Genomic DNA, 15102 nt, shown 5'->3' on the forward strand with positions numbered 1-15102 from the left:
GGGAACAGACAAATAGGAGATAAGCACTGAAGGATGGAAGTACAGGAAGTCTTCCAGGATGAGCATAGTCTTGTCTAAGGACTAAGGAGAAGTGTCACGAAAGAACATGTTTAGAAGGAAAAGTAATACCAGGGAGTGAAATGCATATACTATTGAATAAAGGAGTTTTTATCAAGCACTTACCCTGTGCATAATGCTGTTTTAAGTGCTGCCCAGGTGGTAACTCATTTACTAATATCACAGAAGCCCTGGAGGAGAGGCACCACCACTCCCCATTCTACAGGTGAGGAAACTCAGGCACAGACAGGTCAAGTGCTTCCAACTGTATAGCTAGTGAGTCACAGAGCAAGGGCCCTGTGTACCACTGGTGTTATCAAAACATTTTGAATAAACAAGCAACATATAATTTCTGTTGCTACTACATTTTTCTTTCGTAAATAATGAACATATTTAAATTAAATTTAGAAAGTAAGCAATGAATATTAGCTGTCTCTCATGTGTATTTAGAAGCTCTGAATATTCAAATATATTAATTTCCATTTTTTTCTTTTCCTCATTCAATGAGATGACTGTTTCCAAAAACTATTGGCTTAGACTGTTTTCCTGGTGATTAATCTACAATATAATATAGTACAATTGTATTTATTTTTGTCCAAATTCTTATTATATTGTATTCTGGAAAAGATACAGAGTTTTTGTTTGTTTTTTTCTGAAACCACTTTGCCCTTCTTTTTCTTTGTAACTCTGAACTTCACCCAGAAATAGTTGTTGATGGCAGCCAATTCATCAACATACAGGTTATACTCATGTTTTGTCAAGGATTTTCTGCCTGAAAAAATTTTCTAATCTTTTATTAAATATGCTTCCTTTTTATAGCAGGTCATTCAACTATCAATTCATTCTCGTTAAACTTTTACCTATTCTTTCTAAATACTTATATAAACTAAAAATATCAGACACATGAAAATACATCCAGAGAATCAAAGTTCAGTTCAATTTCAACATTACTATTTATGCAACATGGAGGACAGCATCTAACGTGATCTCATTGCTTTACCAAAGAGTGCTTTCATTAGCACCAATAAATATCAGCTCTTTTTACCTCATTGAAATCTGTAACATTCCATGTTTCAATCTTTAAATTTTGGGTTTATTTTACTTGAATTCCTTGGGAAAGACACAGACTTTGTAAGTGTGGCCTCTTCTATAAATTTTTTTGAACACAGGTAACCCTTAGTCTGTGTTCTCAGAGACTTTGCCTACCTCTTTTCTAGTGATGACTTAGGGTCAAGATACAGGCAGAAGATTCTGATCCCTGCCCAAGTGATAGTATCATCACAAATGATCCCCTGTGGTCATTTCTATGTGTCTAAAGGAACACAGGCTGAAGTGTCTATTACTCATGTGAGAAAGGACACCAGAGAAAGGTGGAAGATGGTTAACCTAAAGTAGAGAAATGCGTAGCATAGAGGAAATATGAGGCACTGTCAACTTGACCTTTGCTATTCCAGAGGGCAGAGATAGGACTACTGTGCAGAAGCTACTGGAAGGTAATTTTCAACCCAAAGAATTACCTAAGTAGAGATTTTTAAAGTGAAACAAAGTGCTTCCTAGATGAGGGAGACAATCATTTGTAGGATATTTGCCATGGGTCTCCCTTACCAAGGAGATATTAAAAATTCAGTGACCATATAATGTATTTTCCAAACAGGGATACATTTGAGAATGAAGGGATAGCTCCAAATAAACCAGGATATCCCAAGCAAACCAAGTCTCACTTCACCCTAATTCACCCTCATTGTTGATCACTGGCTATGTGTATTTGACATGTGAAGAATAGGGAAGATTGATCCCAGTGGGGAAAAAGGAACAGGTCAGAGCTCATGGGATTCTGGGACACAGAGCAAATCTGAAACTTTTTCACTTCCTTCTAATCCTATCCTGGTAGAATGAAGTCCAAAGACCTGGATCAATCAGTCCTATGTGAGCAAGCCTGGATATGAGCAAAGTGTTAAGATCCAGAAGAATCCAAGTAGGAACAATTCCAGGACAGCGGCACTGTTCCCAGAGCCAGGGTGAAGTAAATACTATTCCCAAAGCAAATTATTCAGCGGGTTCTAACAGAGCATAACATTAAAAAGCAAGAACAGGTGGCACCTGGGTGGCTCAGTCTGTTAAACATCCCACGCTTGATTTTGGCTCAGGCCATGAGCTCATGGTTTGTGAATCAAGCCCCACATCAGGCTCCGCGCTGACAGCACAGAGCCTGCTTGGGATTTTTTCTCTCCATCTATCTCTGCCCTTCCCCTGCCCACTCTCCATCTCTCTCTCTCTCTTAAAATAAATAAATAAACATTTTTAAAAAACAAAGTAAGAACCAGACCAACCCCAAAGGGCAGGATATTGTAGTGGTGACAAAGTGGAAAGCAGGACCAACATTACAGGTAGGCACTGTGAGAAGATGTGCAGGATGAATGAAGAGTACAGTTTCCCAAAGCATGGTCTGTGCTTACCATACTGGATAGGCCTAGAATTATCTAATGACCCACATTTTTTTTTTCTAATCTTAGTGGCAAATGAATTGTAATTAAAAAACTTTTTTCTATGACCTACACTGAAATCTGTGTGTGAAAGGTTATTAGAAATTAACATTCCTAAACTAAAATTCCCATTTTACCAGCTTCAGTGAGCACTGTATACTCAGCTCCTGTCTCCTTCTTGCACTTGCCAGTGTTCAGTGGGCACCTTCCACTCAGCCATGCAGCCAGCCTAACTCAAGGAAAATGGCCTCCACCTCCTCCACAGTTAGAACGAGCCACTCAGGGTAATTTCAGTCCCCTACTCTATGATCACTCAACTCAAGTCAATAGCACTGGTATATCCCTTGGCAACTGGTATTGGTCCAGGCATGTGGCATAAGTCAGCCACACTGTAGGAAAAGCTTATTTTTCAAAATGAACAAGGGCAAGCATGTTTAATTCAGTGGAAGCCAGCCTACAGATATAATCACCACGTGAGGGGACTGAGCAAAGAAAGTGAGACGGTGGCAGAAAGGCAGAGTCAGAGCTTTGTTTTCACCAGGCATTCCTTACCATTAGCTTTCCTTTCTATGTGATAATAACTTCCTTATTGTTTAAGCCATTTTGACATGGGTTGTCTTGACTCGTCCCCTGGAAATGCTCTTACAGATCCTTAGAGCAGTGGTTTCCCAAACCTGCATGCATATTAGAATCACCTAGAGACCTTCAAAAGTTGCTGATGCCTGCATTCTACTCAGAGATGATGATTTATTGGTTAGATGTGTGGCTGGGTGAGCAAATTAATCCATAAGCTCCCTTTCTTCCTGGAGATTCCTGGGAATTTATCACTGTCCAAGATTGACAGAGTACTCTAAGACGCCTCAAAATGACAGAGAATATGTGTTCCCACAGGACTCAGTCCATTTCCTGTAATGAAGGAGGGACGTTTATGCTTTGTGGCAAGATTTGAGTTCCTCCGCAGCTGCCCTACTTGGATTTCTGCTTGATTCCCTTGTCTATGCCAGAAGATTAGAGTTTGAGATGCTTCTTTACTAAAATGGGAATAGAAGTCTCAGTAAGCCACATGATTAGGGTCTCAAGGGGCCATAGTGAGCGGTCCCAACTGTTCATCAATTATTCCTTTCTTAAGTGGAAGACATAAAAGGAAAGAGGTGGAGTGGGAGAGAGGTAATTGAGATCTGACCCCTATTAACATGCTCCAACACCTCCAAGCCTCAGTATCCTACTGTGTGATAAACCCAGAAACATATAATCTGTTTCATCAACACAGTAGAGTTTTGTGAAATAATATGACACATAGGAAAAAAATTCGAAGTAAGAAAGGACTCCGTGAATGTAAGTTATTGTTACAAGAGGTCCAGAAAGTTAAAAATGAAGTCTAGACCTTACCCTAACAGACACAGGGGTGCCAGCAGGATGAAATGGCTCAGGGAGTTAAATCCTCTGCCAACCTGATCTCTTCATACTCCCTTTCATTCCTCTCACCTCTCTCCATAAAATATCAAACTTGCTCTGTAAAGTTGACTCTAAGATGTGTCCTTGCCCCAACTCACTTTCCACCAGATTGCCACCAGATTGCCACCCTCTGAGCCCCGCCCACAGAAATCTTAGCGCTGCCATTCACAGGCAGGAAGGTTGTTTGTTGCATTTTTCCCCCTAGGTTTTTAGAAGCTCTCCACTTCCTCATCCAGAGTGTACCTCTGGGTACCACAATGTGCTATCTTTACCCACTTGAATTATAATGTCTATCAAAAGAGGCATCTCTCGGGAGGCTTGAGTGCTAAGTGGGGAGTGATTTTTAGAGATGTGTGGGAAATGGTTTCAATATTTGGCAGTTCCTAAAGGCAAGATGATTTGAGATGTTGGTTTTTTTTTTTTTAAATACACTTGATCAGCTCATTATGCTATTCCCTTATTTATGAAAATGCCTTGTCACTGGAATTCGGCAGTTGCTCCAAAGTAGAACTTAAATAAACCAGAAGATTATAACTTTTAGTTTGTTCCATTCATTTATCATATGTTTCACATATATCAATGTATATATTCACCAGGAATCAATTTTTCTTTTACAGATCTCTCCATTAAAACATACCATTCTGAAACTAAAGATGTAGACAATGCCCCAAGAATCGAAACAACTGAAAGTACTACAAAAATGTACAAAGTGTCAACCATGAAACGAATATTCGATTTGGCCAAGCATCGACCCAAAAGATCAACATTTTTCCCAGCCGGGGTTAAAGTCTGTCCACAGGAATCCATGAAACAGATTTTAGCCAGTCTTCAAGCTTATTACAGATTGAGAGGTAAGGAAAGAGATGAAACCTGTTTAGCCTCTCATTCTTTTTATCCCTTCCTTTTCATTCAGTCATACATTGTCTTTAGCCCAAAACTTCCAGAGTCTCTCATTTAGTCACAAGAGTTACAGAAATCAGTCAACTGACCTGAGAGTAATGAATAGTAAACATTCAGAACTATGGTAGATGTCTGCTCTTATGTTTAAAATGATGTCTTGTGCAACCCAGAACTATTAAGGCATTTAATGAGTCACCTGGGGGCCTTGGCCGCTGGGTATTACCACTTGGTTTTATTTTTGCCAAAGCCCAATATTGAATTTTAATGTTATCATTGTTAAGTAAGAAGCACAGAATGATTGCAACGTCAGGAATCTGAGCAAGTTGATTTATGACTTAGGATTTCATTTTTCAAAAGCAACATTACAATCCAGATGCTCTCTCCTTTCTTGTTGAGTTTAAGCTGTTTATTGCTGACCCAGCAAAAAGTGCTGAAGTTTGGAAACCTGGAGGCACATCCAAAGTGCACAGGAGTCACAAATTAACAGTGGTTACTGAGATATAATGCAGGGATGTTATCAGGATTTACAACACAATGACTGTGATTTCCAGCAGAGTTAAAGTACAGTTTTCACCCCAAGACAGCATAACAGAATTCTTGGGGCTTTCTCAGAAATCATGATGGACTTCAAGCATACCACAGCCATCAGTGACTATCCTTGTCATTCACTTACTACAGATGAAAAAGTCCCCATGGCTTCTTCTTTAAATGAAAAACAGAACACAAAAAAGAACCTTTAGTAGATACTATCAAATCCCCCAGGTTGCTCCAAATAGTGCAAAAATATCTAACTGAAACCTAAATTCAATTCATCTTCCATGTGAAAGTTGAGGAGGTTTTCTGATGTCCACCTTCATTCATCACATTAGATAATTGTTTCCATTCCTAAAAAGCACAGTCAGCCTGCTCTATTTCAAGCCCATTAACTAGTGCATGCTGGTTCAATTCTAGCCTGCGATGTATTACAAATTATGACAATAGAGAACCCATTTCATGATACTAACATCCTACAAAATTCTTGAGTATTTACATCTGTAAAATGTACAGAGATTGAGTTAGTCTGGGGAGTTTTTACTGGGTTTTGGAGGTATAACTAACTGTCTCAAAAATATCAAGCCTTATGTTCCTCATATGTCTCATTTTATGTGGAACAGATATTTGCTTTCTGACAGAAGCCATACCCACAGAGAAATGACAAGTACTGGATCACAGTCAGAAGGAGAACTCCAATTATAGGAAACAAAGTACAGTATATTATTATGCTTAGGTCCTAGCATAGCACCTCTGCATAGCAGTTTCTGAGTAAACGCTTCTTGATGGACACAGGAAGCAAACAGGCCATTGGGCATGCGAAGAAAAGACAATCATGTATAAACTATTCATTTTGAATGTGTTTACACATTGATCAGATAATGACACTGGTATATTTCATGTTATTTGTTCATGGATGGAAGTAAAATACATAGTATATGCATCACATTGAATATGAACACAATACTGCTATTCTAAGGTAACTTCTAATTCTTTATGACATTCACAAATAGGATTCATCGCAGGTATTTAGAAAATAGGCTACTTATTGCTATAACCAAGTTTTTAACTCTGAATTGTATCCCTAACTCTTCGTTCTTGATTAGGTTTGCCATTTGCATTTTTGCTTTCCTGGATGAAACAAACCACTGTTTTTCTCCCCGTGGCAACAGCAGTCCATTATCTTTATGGCTGCCCCTGGGTGGTATGAAATTTTACTATTCATCAGCATGGGTTCTTCAGTCTAACAAATTGGTTCCCAAAGAAACAAGAAATAAGACCTAGCTACAACGTGGTATTCCTTTGACAGAGTTACCCACTTACCATTTTTGTTGCTGCTTTTACAAAATTATCTTTTGACATCTTTCACACGTAGGAGAGAAAGCTTCCACATTCATCAAATCAAATGAAATATTGAGATATTTGTTTTTCCAATACTTAAAGCACCACAAATGAACGTGTTCTGAGCCTCATGGTAGAATCATAAACATGCTCATCCCAAAGCACAAATGCAAGACCGCAAGTGTTTCTGGTAGTCTCCCAGGGGAACCCTGGGCTCCTACCCAGGCAAACTCCCTGCTTTTGATTTCCTCCCTTCAAACCGCCTACCCCTCTCTGTATCTCCCTCTTCCCCCTCTCCATCCTCTGCCTCCCCGTCTTCCTCTTCCCTTTACACCTCCCTGTCCCCATTATCCTCCTTCTCCTCTTCCTCTTCCTTCCCTTCTTCTTCCTTTTCTTCTTCTTTCTCTTCTTCTCTCTCTCTACCTCTCCCAACCACAAAAGCTAGATCTTCCTTCCACATTAATCTATGCCTTAGAGAAAGTTTAAGATAGAATCCTAGTTCTTCCTTCTCCATTTGTCATCCATAGATCAGTCATATCACAAGCATCTGGCTACTTGTTAGAAATACAGACCTACTTTCACCCCACCATATCCACGTCCAGAATCTGTATTTTAATAAGATTCCCAGGTAATTCATTTTCACTCTAAGGTTTTAGAAGCACTGGTCTAGAGAATATCTAGCCAACACCCCCATTGTACACATTTGAAAAGTGAGGTGACATGCTCAGTCAGAGCCATCATTGGTGGCAGAGCAAAGTTAGAACCCAGCATTGACTCCTACTCCAGTGTGTTATCTCTCCATCTAATGCATACCCAACCCTGTGGTGGATGTTTTTACATACCATTGGTCTAACCTGATCTTTCCAAATGTAAATAATTATCCCAGGGCATGCCTGGCCTCCAGGACACATGTTCCCTAGGGTTCTTCCCACATCGCCAAACAGCCTACCATATGTGATTCAAGAGAAAGACTGAGACTCTGTGGCCAGATTTCAGGCATTGGCCAGCAACTGTGGGAAGACTAGAGAGGCAAGGTTCTGGATTTGCCTAGAATCCCTGTGGAAATCTCTTCTGGTAGATTCAAGGAAGGATGATGCAGTAAGTTAAATAACTTAACAACTAAGTTAAAGGGTTAGAAAAATCCAGCTTTCAGAAGTTTTCAGACTCCTCCCAGCCCTGAGATCCTTTAATGCTTCAACTTTCAAGGGGTTCTTCTTATGCTCCCTTGGTAAGGATAAGGGGCTTTCCTGGTAGGGCATGCACTGTGCTCCTGTTCTCCCAGTCACAGAAGGATTCTGCACCTCCTCCTTTGTGCTTAAACTTCCAAGAGGCCAGAAAAATGACATCAAAGCAGTCACAAAAAAACCCTGCTCCTCAAAAAGTCTAAAGAAAAGCTACTGGTCCCTGTTTCATCCTTAACTTTTTAATCACTATAAACTACAATGCCTCAGGGAAATTATTTTTTTTCTTTAGTTCAAGTTTTTATTTAAACTACAATTAGTTAGTATATGATGTGATATTAGTTTCAGGAGTAGAATTTAGTGATTCATCACTTACATATAACACCCAGTACTCATCACAACAAGTATTCTCCTTAATACCCATCATCCATTTAACCCATCCCCCACCCACCTCCCCTCCAGCAAATTTCGATTTGTTCCCTATGATTAAGAGTTTGTTGGGGCACCTGGGTGGCTCAGTCAGTTAAGCATCTGACTTCTGCTCTTATGGTTCCTGGGTTCGAGCCCCACATTGGGCTCTGTGCTGATAGCTCAAAGCCTGGAGCCTGCTTCAGACTCTATGTCTCCCTCTCTCTCTGCCCCTCCCCAGCTAGCACTCTGTTGCACTCTCTCTCTCTCTCTCTCTCTCTCAAAAATAAGTGAAACATTAAAAAAATTTTTTTTAAAGAGTTTGTTTTATGGTTTCCTTCTCTCTCTTTTTTTCCATATGTTCACCTGTTTCATTTCTTAAATTCCACATATGAACGAAATCATATGGTATTTGTCCTTCTCTGGCTTAATTTCACTTAGCATAATACACTCTAGCTCCATCCACATCATTGCAAATGGCAAGATCTCATTCTTTTTTATGACTGAGTAATATTCCAGTATATATCTCTTAACTAGATTATTTGTTTTTTGGGTGTTGAGTTTGCTAAGTTCTTTATAGATTTTGGATACTAACCCTTTTTCAGATATAACATTTGCAGATATATTCTCCCATCCTGTCAGTTGCCTTTTAGTTTTGCTGGTTGTTTCCTTCTTTTTATCTTGATGAGGTCCCAATAGTTCATTTTTGCTTTTAGTTCCCTTGCCTCTGGAGACATGTCTAGTAAGAAGTTGCTATGGCCAAAGTCAAAGAGGTTGCTGCCTATTTTCTTCTCTAGGATTTTGGTGGTTTCCTGTCTCACATTTAGGTCTTTCATCAATTTTGAGTTTATCTTTGTGTATGGTGTAAGCAAATGGTCCAGATTCATTTTTCTGCATGTTGCTGTCCAGTTTTCCTGACACCATTTGCTGAAGAGACAGTCATTCCATTGGATATTCTTTCCTGCTTTGTCAATGAGTACAATAGACTTTGTAACAATATTTGTTCTTATAATCCATGCAAGTCTTTCCATTTCTTTGTGTCATCTTCAATTTCTTTCATAAGTGTTTTCTAGTTTTCAGAGTACAAATTTATTACCTCTTGGGTTAGTTTATTCCTAGATATCTTATGGTTTGGGGTACAGTTATAAATGGTATTGATTCCTTTATTTATCTTTCTGCTGCTTCATTATTGGTGTATAGAAATTCAACTGATTTCTGTACATTGATTTTGTATCCTGTGATTTTACTGAATTTGTGTATCAGTTCTAGCAATTTTTTGGTAGAGTCTTTTGGATTTTCTACATGTCCTCTGCAAATAGTGAAAGTTTTACTTCTTCCTTGCCAATTGGGATGCCTTTTATTTATTTTTATTGTCTGGTTGCTGAGGCTGGGACTTCCAGTACTATGTTAAATAACAGTGATGAGAGTCAACATCCCTGTCTTGTTCCTGACCAAGGAGGAAAAGCTGTCAGTTTTTCCCTATTGAGGATTATACTAACTGTGGTCCTTTCATGTATGGCCTTTATGATGTTAATATATGTTCCCTCTATCCGTACTTTATTGAGGGTTTTTATCAAGAATAGATGCTGTATTTTGCCAAATGCTTTTTCTGTATCTATTGAGAGGATCATATGTATTTATTAATGTGGTGTATCACACTGATTGATTTGCAAATATTGAACCACCCTTGTAACCAAGGAATAAATCCCACTTGATTGTGGTGAATGTTTCTTTTAATGTACTGTTGAATTTGATTTGCTAATATTTTATTGACAATTTTTGCATCCGTGTTCATTGGGGATAGTGGCCTGTAGATCTTTTTTTTAGTGGGGTCTTTGTCTGGTTTTGGAATTAAGGTAATGCTGACCTTGTAGAATGAGTTGGGAAGTTTTCCTTCCATTTCTGTTTTTTTGGAACAGTTTGAAAAGAATTAACTCTTCTTTAAATGTTTGGTAGAATTCTCCTGGGAAGCTCTCTAGCCCTGGACTTCTGTTTGTTGGGAGATTTTTGATTACTGACTCCATTTCTTTGCTGGTTATTGGTCTTTTCAAGTTTTCTATTTCTTCCTGTTTCAGTTTTAGTAGTTCATATGTTTCTAGGAATTTGTCCATTTCTTCCAGATTGCCCAATTTGTTGGCATATAATTTTTTTATAATATTCTCTTATAGCTTTTTATATTTTTGTGGTGTTGACTGTGATCTCTCCTCTCCGGGAAATAATTCCTTAAACAGCTTCAGGTATTTGTGCTTCGGGTAGAAAGTTCTCTCAGAGCCTTTGTGAAAAATGGATTTTAATGGGGATGGGGGTCTTGTGTGTCCCTGAAGTAGGAGAAAGGGCAGCAGAGAAAGGAGCAGAGCTAGGAAGATACAGGCACCAAAAACAAACCTTAAACTGGACTTAAATAAAAGGAAGACTTAATCTGAGACCAAAAGCAACATGCCCGCAGACATGTCAGACTAGTAAATAGAAGGATTATCATATTATGTTCTTCCAGATGTTCCACACACAGATATTATCAGGGAAAGTCACCAACACTAAGACCCGAAAGGCAGCGCTAGTTGATTTTATATACATGGAAATCCTCTATCTCTGGCAATTAAATGTGTTTTGAACTAAATTAGCAGGTGCATTGGGTAGAGATGGAAGGTCAGTGTAACGCCTCCAAAAGAGAGTGTGGAGTAAACAGATGAGAAGGGTAGCAAGGACAACTGGTTTGCTTGGACTGGACACACAACTCTTAAGGTTTGGGTAAGTCTCAAAATATTCAAGTGTTGTTTCCTTTTTGCGTGATATGTAGACTCTTGAGTAGAGGTGAAGATCAAAAGACTGCATGATGGCTGGTATTGGGAGAGGCATTACAACCCTCCAATCCTTGCCTGACAGGAGAGAGAGATAACATTCACAAACGTGGGTTCTCCTGGTGAGGCTATTGGCTTGCTCTCCAGGTGTGCTGACCCCTGTCACTTCCCCAGATGTGGAAAACTCAATGACACATTTGGGTTGGTGGGGACAGCACCCACTCCTGGCTTTGTGGGTTCTGGTGAGGTTGCTGCTGGTAGATGATCTGAGCTTGTTTTGGTCAGGAATTCTCTTTGCCTGTTAAAACAGAAAGTTAAGAAAACTCCAGACATATAAAAATGGGGAGTGAAGGGAAATAAAGCATAGGAGTAAGAGTTTCCAAACTGGTCTTCTCTCACTGTGTTCCTTCCCCCCAGTCCCTTCTCTCAGCAGGCAGGCAGTTTCTTGAGAAAGTCAGATGATGTCAGCTTAGGCCCTAAAGCTTCCAATTGCTTCCCATTCCTACTGAAGTAAAATCAACATACTACAATTGCTTATGAAAGATGTCATCTAACTATTTTTCCTTCACTTAATCCTGTAAAATAATTTTTAAATGATGCACCTCTTTACATGGGTTTCAGTTAACATCCAAAGCTTTTCATTGTAAGTTTAAATAATTGGATAAGATGTAACTTTTGATGAGTTGTAAGTATCGATACTGAAAATAAAACAAAAACTAGAGAATTTTTATGCATCCAGTAGAATCTACCATAGCCACTCAATTGTTACCATCAAATACTCAACAAGTACATGCCTTCATGTACTCTGCTTAACAGTAGGAAATGCAACGTGGATCCTTTTTCTCCACACACCTACATTTCTACTCCACTCCCCACTTCAGTCTTATCTTAATGTAGTTTATTTTATGCTTGAAAGTATGTCATTGGCTACTCTAACATACTTCTCAGTAACAAAAATATGTATATAAATTTAAATTACAAATTTTATTTTTTCCTATTACTGTAGGCTTTATGTTTCCAAAGAAATTTCTTTTGGATTCAATTGCATTTATAATTACTCTTAATATATAATTGATTAAAACAAATAGATACAAACTTTTAAGGCCTTTTTTAAAATTTATTTATTTGAGAGAGAGAGAGAGAGAGACCATGATCAGGGAAGGGGAAAAGAGAGCGGGAGAGAGAATCCCAAGCAGGCTCCATGCCATCAGCACAGAGCCTGATGCAGGGCTTGATCTCACAAACCACAGAATCATGACCTGAGCCAAAACCAAGAGTTGGACACTTAACTGACTGAGCCACCCAGGTGCCCCCAAATAGATACAAATTTAACAAAAATTTTAAGTAAATTTATATTGGCAGATATAAGATCCGATATAGGTTTTTGTGAGTACTGATGTTTATAAATACAAAATTAGGGGAATGTTTATAAATACAAAGACTTGGGGAAGAGGCCAGTTTAAATGAAGGGCCTATAGCTAAAGCTTCATTAGCTTCAGCCTCTGTTTAGATGGAGTTACTTTGGTGTTGTTCCTCTATTAGTTCGTGTACCATTACTTATTATTCATATTATGTTTTGCTAAAATGAGACAGGATTTAGGATCAATTTTATCTCTGTTCTTTTCCTTAGTTTCACTTAAATGCAGAGAAAACTTGTTACGAAAAATAAGTAGATAGAAATAGATGGAGTTTTGTTACAGTAATATCTTTATTCTTTAAGTTCCTTTAGCATTATGTGCTAATAATCACATCATGATCTGTCATTTTTAATGGCTTGTCAGCTGTCAACTCCATTAGGACTTGTAATGTGTTGAAAGCAAAGAATCAGAAACCACCCTGTTGTAAAAACATGTTCAGCTCAGTTCACTTGCTTTCTTAACCTCAACACTATTATTTCATGTCGTCCCTTTGTGTGATGACCGAGAGGCACTGTGCCACAGTAAGTTAGGGATGGATGAATGGGGGAGGATGCTGACCCAAGGGAAAAGGAAAGGTGTATCCTTAGGCAGACTAGCTTTAGGAGAGCATGATAGGAAAAAATGAGACCTAGAAATTGATTCTATTTAAATTGTTTGTGTGTCTGTTTACCCCTTGGAAAGTCTTTAAATATAGCCAGGTACCTTTGCCCCAGTTTGGAAGTTACTGGTCCACAAAGCCCTATGCCATCCCTGCTCCCTTCACCACATCTTTCTGTCTTCATCTTCCTTTACTCTCATCCTTGCTCTGGCCACACTGACCTCTTTGCTGTTCTTTCAATGCTCAGAGCATTCTCTAGCCTTGAGGCCTTCTCCAAACTGCTCAGAAGTCACCTTTATAGTGAGGCCTTCCTCAGCTGTCCTATTTTAAACTACAACCTACATACGTACTCTATTCCCTATCTTCCTTCTTTTATTTTTCTCCATAACATATATAGGGGCTCAATAAATATTTTTTAAAAGACTTGATTTCTATGGCCTATAAATTAGCATATCCACATAAGCCATGAAAGAATATTCCATGTTCTAAGATTATGCTTGGGCTGGGAAACAAGGATCATCTTAGGATGTGGCCATTTTCTACTCCTAATGAATGGTACTGCATTGCAGTGTGTCAGGAAGCAGTGTGGGAAGCATATCGGATCTTTCTGGACCGCATCCCTGACCCAGGGGAATACCAGAACTGGGTCAGCATCTGCCAGCAGGAGACCTTCTGCCTCTTTGACATTGGAAAAAATTTCAGCAACTCCCAGGAGCACCTGGATCTTCTTCAGCAGGTGAGCCTAAACGCTGTACATTTAGAACACGGCCTGGATAGCTCCCAGTCCTCCAGCCCCCGCCCCTTTTGAATTGGCTTCCTGCATAAAGGTTAGTTGAAGAAATGCTTAGAGATACCTGATAAGGCCAACAAGAATTTTATTCTTGCACAATAACATTATACAGCCTGGTTGAAGTGAAGTTAAAGGGAAAAGGGAATGAAAATAGACTTTAGCTCTTCAGTTGACATTTTTCTCCTGGTAAAATTACTTTTTATCTTTCTGCAGAGAATAAAACAGAGACACTTCCCTGAGAGGTAAGTACCCAAAATAGAATGCTGCATGCTCTTGACTTTTGAAAGATCATATAATGGAGACTGAGCTATGATATTATGTCAGCCACTGAGGTCTGTGTAGGTTATTTTGACAGAAAATTATGCATATATTGCGCTAAAGGTAAATGAGTATCTAAAGGGGAAATGGATAGGCCCTAAAGATTAAGACAGGTGTTGGCACTATGTTTGCAGATAAAACGGATTCACTACTATGTGCTAAGTATCTAAAGTGTGTTTTCACTTAGGGGATATAGAGCAATTAAAATAGTTTGATTCTGGGGTGCCTGGGTGGCTCAGTCGGTTAAGCGTCCAGCTTCGGCCCAGGTCATGATCTCACAGTTCGTGAGTTCGAGCCCCACATGGGGCTCTGTGCTGACAGATCGGAGCCTGGAGCCTGCTTCGGATTCTGTGTCTGCATCTCTCTCTCTCTGCCCCTCCCCTACTTGTGCTCCTTCTCTCTCCCTCTCTCTCTCAAAAATAAATAAATAAACATTTTAAAAAATAGTTTGATTTTTAAATTTATTATAAACTATTAATTACATCAGGGAAATACTAACACAATCAGAGAACAACCGGAATTTTGAAGTCTTATTTGGTATTCTGTAAAGCGTTAGTATTTCTCAAACTAAATTACTGAAACACTCACTAAGCTATACTCTCAACAAGAACTGAATATCAAATAAGAAAATCAAAATTTTTTAAAAGGCAAGGAAAAGTACATTAGTAAAATGATTAAAGAAAAGAGACAAACTCTAAACACAAATCACATACATTTTATAACATTTAGAAATCTAAATCTGAAGATAATACTAAGAGAGACACAAATTTTGCTGTATAAATTACTGACAATTCTTTATAATGCTTTTCACATTTGTTCCTTCA

The 15102-nt window shown here is 38.8% G+C and overlaps 1 protein-coding gene across 3 annotated transcripts in view; it reads left to right on the forward strand.

The window, feature by feature from the left end:
• The window catches only part of IMPG1 (interphotoreceptor matrix proteoglycan 1), a 130932-nt gene that overhangs the window by 20422 nt on the left and 95408 nt on the right, over positions 1-15102 (forward strand). Inside the window, exons 1-4 of one of the 3 annotated variants that reach the window (XM_019442696.2) lie at positions 1963-2075; positions 4613-4846; positions 13740-13906; positions 14174-14202. In XM_019442696.2, coding sequence (XP_019298241.2) covers positions 2000-2075; positions 4613-4846; positions 13740-13906; positions 14174-14202 — 506 coding nt within the window. In that variant the 5' untranslated portion in view covers positions 1963-1999. Of the gene's footprint in view, positions 1-1962; positions 2076-4612; positions 4847-13739; positions 13907-14173; positions 14203-15102 lie in introns of those variants that run through there. The other 2 variants (XM_019442697.2, XM_019442698.2) reach the window with 2 other exon arrangements.

This window comes from Panthera pardus, unplaced genomic scaffold (genome assembly GCF_024362965.1).
Source record: "Panthera pardus isolate Hobbes unplaced genomic scaffold, ASM2436296v1 HiC_scaffold_17, whole genome shotgun sequence".
Taxonomy (NCBI): Eukaryota; Metazoa; Chordata; class Mammalia; order Carnivora; family Felidae; genus Panthera; species Panthera pardus.